The 8,737-nt window shown below is 54.3% G+C and overlaps 1 protein-coding gene across 1 annotated transcript; it reads left to right on the forward strand.

The window, feature by feature from the left end:
• Positions 1 to 7,795: 7,795 nt before the first annotated feature.
• On the forward strand, positions 7,796 to 8,737 carry FOXE3 (forkhead box E3). The gene has a single exon (XM_090271614.1). The coding sequence runs from the start codon at positions 7,796 to 7,798 to the stop codon at positions 8,735 to 8,737; it is 942 nt and encodes a 313-aa protein (XP_090127740.1).

An 8,737-nucleotide genomic window follows, 5' to 3' on the forward strand; every position in this document is an offset into this window, starting at 1 on the left:
CCTGTGTGATGGGAAAGTGACCCACCCCCAGTTCCTGCAGTTAAGTAGGTTCTGATGAGTCCTGATCAAAGCTGTAATAGTGTTCCTTCTTGCCAGGGATTGGTTTAGGAATGGGGGTGATCCCATTCTGGTCAGTGAGAGCTGAGGAGACTTTGGGGAAGGGGAGCTTTTCTCTCTTAAGAAATTTAGGCATAGAAACAGACACCTATCTTCTGGATACTTGGAACTCAGGTGTTGTCATTCTGGCTGCTATAAGTATCTTGTCACTAGCCTAAAGATGAAGCCAACTCATGAGGAACAGCACAGCCAGGAGAATCACTCAAAAAGGGAGACAGAGCCCTAAACATCCTGCCTCTGACCTTATTAGGGAGAAAATGTACTTCTCTACATCCTAACTCACTTTGAGTTGTGATTTTCTGTTACTGGAAGCCAAAAACAGCCTGAATGATAAAATCCTCCTGGTCCGTTGTCCACATGGCAAATGCAGCAGTTATTATACAACAGCAATCTTATCACAGCACTTCCTGATTCCAGTCCTTCAGTGGCTACTTTTAGCAGTTAGGATAAGGGCTTTGTTCAATGTTTCCTCTCCCTACATAATAACTACACCCTCCTGGACAACCATTAGCCACTGAGACCAGGACCCTTGGTCTTCATCACTGGTCCCTGGTGCAGAGCCTAGAGTCTGCCACACAACAGGTGCTTAGTAATACTATGTAATAAATGCAGAGAAAACGAGGGGCAAAGTCCTACACTCCACTTCTGGCTTTGCCCTGACTTGCTTGGGAACTGTAGGCAAGTCACTCCCCTTTCTGGACTTCAATATCCAAAACTGTAAGAAGGCATATTAAACTAAAGCAGTAGTTGAAGAACAAGATTAAAAATACCTCTCAGCTACTCTGTGTGATAGTAGCTGGGCTCTTGGTGTCCACTAATGGGTTAAAAAAAAGAACGACTGCAAAGCTTTCAAATGTGGGCACCTACCAGTCACAGCAGCATCAGCAGCCCTTTGAAAGGCATTCATACTTGTGTGAGACATATTGTGCATCCTCTTTACAGACAGCCCTGGGTGCCACGTGGTTTCCAGATGCCTGGCTTTTGCTAAGGGGCCTGGCGTTGGGATTCACTGGCCTAGATCATCTTGGGGTTCTTCAGGCACTAGGGGCTGATGTGTCTAACAAGGGCCACAGGAGTTGTACAACTTGCTCAAGATCACACAGCAAATGAGTGGTGGATTCCAATGCACTCGCCTCCAGCCTGGGTTCCCTTGGCTCAGCCAGCCTGGCTGCCAGCACCACTCCCCCTCAGCCTCCCTGGAAATGAGAAGCAGGGAGGTCCAAGGGCCCCGAGATTGCCTAGAGTGCAGGCAGAGGTAGACTGCAGAATGCAGCCTGCTGACAGCCCGAAATGACATGGAACATGCTTCAGATGCCAGTGTGTGGTTTAGGAGCGGCTGGAATTACACCCTCAGGGCTGAGCCAACATCGTCTGAGTCTGAGCCTGAGCTGACTTTGGGCCCTGCTAAGGCAGGGATCGCATGGGGGGGTCTTAGTCCTGGGCCACCTAGCTGAGCAGAGAGGCAGTGAGGGTAGGAGGCAGAGTCCTAGCTGGAAATCAGGCACAGGGACCCTTTGTCTTTCCAGATACATGTGGGCATTTGTTAGCTGGTTCATTAATGAATTGATTTATTTATTCACTCATTCAGCAAGGCAGTCAGTTATTCACTCAATAAATGCTCAGAAGTGTGCAGTTCTGCAGACTAGTGTAAGGTCCAAAGATGAACTGGGCTCAGAGGGAAGCAAACCAGAGCATGTGCTGAAATCTCTCTAGGTACAGTTGGGCCAGGGACCAGAGGGCCTTTTGTCTGGGGAAGGAGAAAGTAGGAAATGTTTTTTAAAGAATAAAGTGGTTACTTTCTGTGAGCAGTTCTCAAAGGACAAGGAGGAGTACACCGAGCAGGTCGGGGAAGACTGGAGCTCCTGGTAGAGGGCAGGTGGGAAGAGGGGTGAGTTCCTTCTCCGCATCTAGATGGGAAACTCAGAGTTTTTGTTTGCTTGTTCGTTATTTGTTTGACATTGTGGAGATGTGAGCTTTCAGAGGGACAGATGGATTTCTTGTTCACGGAGATCTTAGGAGATCAAGGGGCTGGTAGGAAAAATAAATGAGGCTGCATTTGTATGTAGAGCTGGCAAAGCAAGTTGTCCTGATTTGGGTTAGCAAAGGCCCAGAGTGGAAGAGGTTCTGGTCTTTTTCTGAAAGTAGCTCTGTATGGACCATGGGTGTGTTTCAGGGGAAGTGGTGAGAAATGGGGCAGTAAGGGCTGCAGGCCAGGTCATGTAGCATTGCCTGTCAGTCACATTAATGGCTTGGTCTGACTCCTGAGATAATGGGGGACCACTGAAGGTGTTTAAGTGGCCCTAACATCATACTAGCTGATGAGTAGAGAAGGAACCAGAGGATGAGGCAGTGAGCCCAGCCAGGAGGTGGCTGCAGTTGGCAGTGTGAGTACAGATATTGGCCTGAACAAGGACTGAGACAGGAGACAAGAAGAGAGAAGGGATTTGAGAGAAATTTCTGAGCATGGACAGGTCTTGGTGAATGGAGGTGGGCAGAGAGAGAAAGGAATAGAGAATGATGGACAGTTCCTGGACTGTGACAAAGTTGATGTTTAAGCCATTCTGTGAGATGGATGGCTGGAGGTTCTCTCTCTGTTTGGGTCTGGAGTGAATGGGACCGAAGGGTCTGGTGCGGCCCCCAGAACCAGAGCCTCGGTTCACACCTCATCATGAGCTCAGCCTCCCCTCTGCTCTCTCAGCCTCCAGCCTCTTCCCTCTCTAGCCTATCTGCTGCCACACTGAATGATCGAGTCATTCCCATGTTGAAGAATTTCAAAGGCTCCCTGTTGATTCTAGAAAAATCTGAGTTCCTTAAGCTAGCATCTACAATCTGACCCCGTCTACCTTCTTTGTCTAGGTTCCTTGACCCTCTACATTAGCCACCATGAATAATAATACTGTAGTACCAACAATAACAAAAGCAACAGCCTACACTTATACAGCATTGGGCCTGGCAGTGCCCTAAGAACTTTAAGTATATTATTAGCTTATTCTTAATGGAAAACCACTGGAAGTCTTACACTTCCCACAATGGATCATATCCTCTCTTGCCTTTAGAACTTTGCATGCACAGTTTTCTTGTCCTGGTATCCAACTGTCCTTCCAGCCATCTGATACATATTTATTGACCATCAACTTGTATCAGGCACTGTACTGAGACATAGTACCCGAGTCTAGTGCAGGAGACAGACACAGAAAGAGTCAATAAGGTAAGTGCAGTGACAGAGATGTGATGGGAGCACAGAGAAGGAGCCCTTATTGCAGCCTAGAATCTGCCTCACATGGCCAGCTGGAGCTTTATTCCTCCAGGAAGCCTTTCTGATTTCACTAGGCTGGGTAAGGTCCCTCTTCTGAGCCTTGGCAAGTTCCTTCTCTGCTCATATCACACATTGACCACCCTGTATGGGGAGTGACTACATGGCTGTCCTCTCCTTAGCACACTGAAGGCAGAGAAGAGCCTGACTTATCACAGACCCACACCCAGTGTGGCCTGGCCACAGGTCTTTAGGATCTGCTGAATGGAATCTCTTGAGGAATGAAGAGCCACAAGGAGGGCCATCCTCCTGGGGTGTTCCCTGATGTTCTCCCCAGAGTCAGGCTTATCCCTCTGACCTCTTTGAACCTGGCTCAGGCTCCTCAGCCCAGAGAACATGCCCTCCACAGGAGTCAAGCCCTTCAGATAAGGCTGGGGTGCTGGCATCATTTCTAGTTCAGGAGCAGCCTGGTTATAAAAGGCCATACCAGAAAGGGGCCCAGCATGCCCCCCAGCCAGTTTGGAACTGTCTACCCCAGGCTTCTGAGGAAGGAGCAGTATCTGGGGCAGCTCTAGTTGTGGGTATAAGAGGGAGGAGTCTTTCAGCAGCCTTCAGAGACCCCGGGTGGCTGGGGGTGGGGTGGGGTGTCTCTGAGATTTCCTTTGGTTCCTGAGCCCTTTCTGCAGCCTTTGGGCTATGAGATAAGTGGCTGTTGTGATGGAGGACTTTAGGAATAAATGACTATGGAGCAGTGTCAAACTGGAGGTGTTTGAGGAATATTCCAGAAAGCCTTATGGGGTCTGTCAGCAGCTCAGTCTGGCCCCTTGGATGCTTGTCGGGTTACCATAGTTCTTTTGCTCCAGAGCTCTGGAGGGGCTGCAAATCTCAGAGTAAGGAGCTGAACTGACTTTCAGCCTAAGTCCCCTCTTTCTGGCAGAGTAGTTGAGAAGCTCTGGCCCCCTCCCTCTGTTGCTTGCCTTGAAGTGCATCTTGGCTGTGGTGCCTCTGTTGAGGTGGGGCTAGGGGCAGGGAGCCTTGGGGGCTAAAGCTAACAGCTTTGCACAGGGTGGGAATTTCCAGTCCTATCTAGGGAGCCATCAATGCTGTGTGCCCTGACCTAGGCCTTTGGCCTCCAAAGGGCAGTGGGAAGGCCAGCCCCAGGGCCAATCCCTGGCCATTAATCCCTCCTGCCAGTCCGAATATCCACCCAGCATGGTCAGACAAAGGACTGCCCAGTCCAGCCACTGTGTTCCTCTTGCCCTGGGGGCTCCACTCAGACACTGGGCCGCCTGGAATCCAGGCCCATGAGAAAGGGGCCGCCTACTCTGGTCGTCTTATGCCCGGATGCTCAGCCACATCCCGTCCAGCCCAGGGCCTGTGAAAAGAAGGCCCAGCCACGCTGAAAACACGGATTAGCCCTTGGGCTACCTCCGACACTGGCCTGCTCAGCTCTGGGAAGCAGGTCCATTGGAAGGGGCCAGGCAGGCACAGAGACCTGGTAAAGTCTGGGTTCTCACCCCTTTGGCCCAGCCAACTGCACACTCAGTATCATTTACTGAACATATACTATGTCCCAGGCTTTGCGCATGAACCAGACAATTAAAAGTACAAGAAAACTGCAGTCTGCCATGGAGATAATAAGAGCCACTTTCCCCCCACTCCTAACTTAGAGTTGTGAGACAGAGGCTGTGGTAGAGGGCCTCAGGTGGGACTTTAGCCCTGGGGAAGGTGGGAAAGATGGTAGCTCCTGTTCGGTGGCTGAGTGTAACTGCAGTGTTATGCTGCACCCGTGTGAAAATACGCAGGCTCTGGAATCACTTCTCTTGTTCTGCCTCTCTTCTTCCCCTCCTGGTTTAATCCTGGATCTCCTATTACCAAGTGCACTGTGGGACAGGCCCTTTCATACATGGTCTCATTTAAATTGTATAACAATGCTGAGGGGTCATTATTGTCCCCATTGGGCAGTTGAGGAAACTGAGGCTCAAATGAGCAACCGGTCCAAGGCCACTCAGCTCTGGGAGCAGGATCCTATTGCTGCAGTTGCTTGTCTTGCCTTCTTTGGTGAGCTGTTCATTGTGACAGTACTGTCTTGTGTTCCATACAACCTGTGCTCAGGCAGTAGAAAGCAAGGGGAAAGGGTATGGGGTGGGACCTGTTCATGTATAAACCGGCTGACTCTTCACTGTTGTGGGATGGAGGATGGTCTTTAGATGTCCGAATGTCACCTCCTTCCTCTCTGCTTCTAAAGCCCCCTCCACCCCCTCTGCCCACCTGTCTCATAGCCATAATTGTCTGTGTCCCTCTCTCCACCAAACTGTATCTTCATCTTTGTTCTCCCTGAGTGCTGGCAAAGGGCCTGGCACAGAAGTGCTCGGGGAATGATGTGGGCTAAGCTGAGGTAGGAGAACAGAAGGAGGGATGGATTTGGAATCCATGTAGAATTGACGGGACTTGTAGGTTGCTTGGATATGGGAATGACGGGGAGGGAGGAGCCCAAGATGGTGACTGTATTTCTGATCTGGGTGGTGAGGGGCAAGGGGTCCATTGGCTAAGATCTGGAATGCAGGAAGGGGAGCAGGTTGGGGTTGGCAGGTATGCGAGGATGAGGGTGATGTGCAGTGGACACCTGGAATATGCTGACTGGGAGGTCAGGACAGAGGCTCGGCATCAGCTTTGTAGCGGAACTTGCGAGGGCTGGAAGAACTCCATAGTAAGTTACTTCTACAGTCTCAGATTTAAAATATGAGGTTTTTAGAAGAGTCATGGTGCTGGTGCTCTGAATGCTGGGTTTCATTCCAGCACTACTACTAGCTGTGTGAAAACAGGTAAGTCATTCAACCTCTCAGGGATACCAGTGCCTACAGCACAAGGTGCTCACACTTCAGTGAGATAATGGGTATAATGCGTGTACCACATACAAAATGCTGAGTACTGATGGCTGTTGTACTATCAGCTGAGACTGGAGCTGAGAGACGGGAACCTTTGAACCTCAAGTGTGGATTTTGAAGCCCTAGGCCACAAGCCTGCTGTACCCAGGGGCCAGAACTAGGGTGAGGCACCTAGGGGTCCAAATTTAGGAAGGCAGGCTCCAAGTACTAACCTTGCACTCATGCCATCCTGAGAGTGAGTGCCCTCTTAAGTTTGCCTTGGGAATGCCACTTGCCCGTCCTAGCCCCAGCCCTGCTCCCCTGATCTTGCCTGCATCCACGATAAAGCCTCTTTAAGACAAGACTCCTTTATCCTTTGGTTTCCTCCAAACCGGGGCTGTCTCTCCTGTCACTTTAGAGAGGTTTCCTGAAATAGGCTCTGGGTAGTGGTGGTGGGTGGCACTTCCCAGACTGAGTTTTTAATAAAAACTACTAAGATTCCCTAACCCCCAGCCCCACTGAGATTGAGCATAGGGTTCTGTGTCAGTAAGCAGCTCAGCCCTCCAGTCTGTGGATGCACTTGGGGATCTTTCTCCAACTGGTAACTGAACTTTGGGCTGGGCAGGCCTGTGTTCTGTGCAACTTCCCCATGTGCAAACTGTGTGGGTGAGCAAGGGAGCCCCTTTCCTAGAACAGAAGGGACATGGAGAAGAGGCAGCCAGAAAGGCAACTCCAAGTTAAGGATTTTCGGGGCTCTTACTTGAAAGCAGTTGACCTTCTGCCACTTTTCAAAGGATGCTCACAAGGGCCCTGGATGGGGACAGGGTTGTGGGGCAGACAGGAGAGAGAGAGGAGATGGTGACCCTGGAGCCACCAAACATTCTCCCCTGCTCCCAGACAAAGCCAGCTTCCTCGCTCTGTGCCCCCACCCCCCACTCTACCCTTCTCCATCGCCAAATGGAGTGTGGGCCTGACACATCCCTGACCTGCACTACGTTAGGACGTGAAGGCGGGCAAGGCCAGGGGGGCAGCTCTCACCTGGGCCCCAGCCTGGGCTGGAGGACGGGAGGAGGCTAAGAGAGAAGGATGGAGGGGACAGGTTTCAACTGGAAAAAGCATAATGGGGAGGGGGCCCAGGGAGTGGGCTGAGTAAGTGACTTTGTGATTGGCTTTGACCCAAAAGGGAGGAGGGTGTTGGAGATCGTCAGAGAGGAAAGGGAGCTGATGAATTCGGTGGAACTCATGAATCGCCAGGGCCAGGGACCGATCTAAGGGATACGGGGAAGGGATGAAGCCGGGTCTGGAAAAGATTGACCCAAAGGGAGGAGACCAAGGGAGGGGCAAAATGTAAGACAGGGGACTGGGAGCGTGGCAAGGGGATAGGGAAAGCGAAGTGGGGGGGAGGCGAGGGCCTGCGGGCAAGGTCAGAGCCTTCTGCCCTGGTCAGGGGGCGGGGAAGGGGAGCTGTGTCCATATAAGGCGGGTCAGCGGCCCCTGCTCTCTCCGAGCAGCGCCGCGCCGGCCGGGGCTGCCCCCTCCCAAGACTGGGCTCCGCGAGATGGAGCCCCCCGCCGCCTTCTCGGGCTTCCCGGCCCTGCACTCGGTCGCGCCGTCGGGGCCACCGCTGTCGCCGCTCGCGGGGGCCGAGTCCGGGCCGGAGCCAGAGGAGGGAGCCGCGGGCTGCGGGGAGCCGAAGCCCGAACCCGGCGCGGGCCGGCGGCGGCGGCGGCCCCTGCAGCGCGGGAAGCCGCCCTACTCGTACATCGCGCTCATCGCCCTGGCGCTGGCGCACGCCCCCGGCCGCCGCCTCACCCTGGCCGGCATCTACCGCTTCATCACCGAGCGCTTCGCCTTCTACCGCGACAGCCCGCGCAAGTGGCAGAACAGTATCCGCCACAACCTCACGCTCAACGACTGCTTCGTCAAGGTGCCCCGCGAGCCGGGCAACCCGGGCAAGGGCAACTACTGGGCGCTGGACCCGGCGGCCGCCGACATGTTCGACAACGGCAGCTTCCTGCGGCGCCGCAAGCGCTTCAAGCGCGCCGAGCCGCCCGCGCCCGCGCCCGTGCCCGCCGCCGGCCCGCCGCCCAGCTCCTACGCGCCCTTCCAGCCCGGCCCCGGGCTGCTCGCACCGCCCCCCGTCGCCCCGGGGCCCGCGCCGCCCGCGCGCCTCTTCAGCGTCGACAGCCTGGTGAGCCTGCCGCCCGAGCTGGCGGGGCTGGGAGCCCCCGAGCCGCCCTGCTGCGCCGCGCTGGACGCCGCCTTCCCGCCCTGCGCGGCCGCCGCCTCCCTGCCTCTCTACGAGCCAGCCCCGGACCGCCTGGGGCTGCCCACGCCGCACCCCGGCCCCGGCCCCGGCCCGCTTCCCGTCGAGCCGCTGCTGGCCTTGGCGGGGCCGCCCGGAGTGCTCAGCCCGCTCTGCCCGCTCGGCCCGCTCGGCCCAGGAGAGTCCTACCTGAAGCAGCCCGGCTACGCGCCGGGACTGGAGCCCTATTTGTGA

This window comes from Furipterus horrens, unplaced genomic scaffold (genome assembly GCF_987537825.1).
Source record: "Furipterus horrens unplaced genomic scaffold, mFurHor1.1.pri manual_scaffold_3, whole genome shotgun sequence".
In the NCBI taxonomy this organism is placed as follows: domain Eukaryota; kingdom Metazoa; phylum Chordata; class Mammalia; order Chiroptera; family Furipteridae; genus Furipterus; species Furipterus horrens.

Bases quoted from the DNA above. Each gene is read 5' to 3' on its own strand.
- FOXE3 (XM_090271614.1), top strand. From the start codon at position 7,796: ATGGAGCCCCCCGCCGCCTTCTCGGGCTTCCCGGCCCTGCACTCGGTC.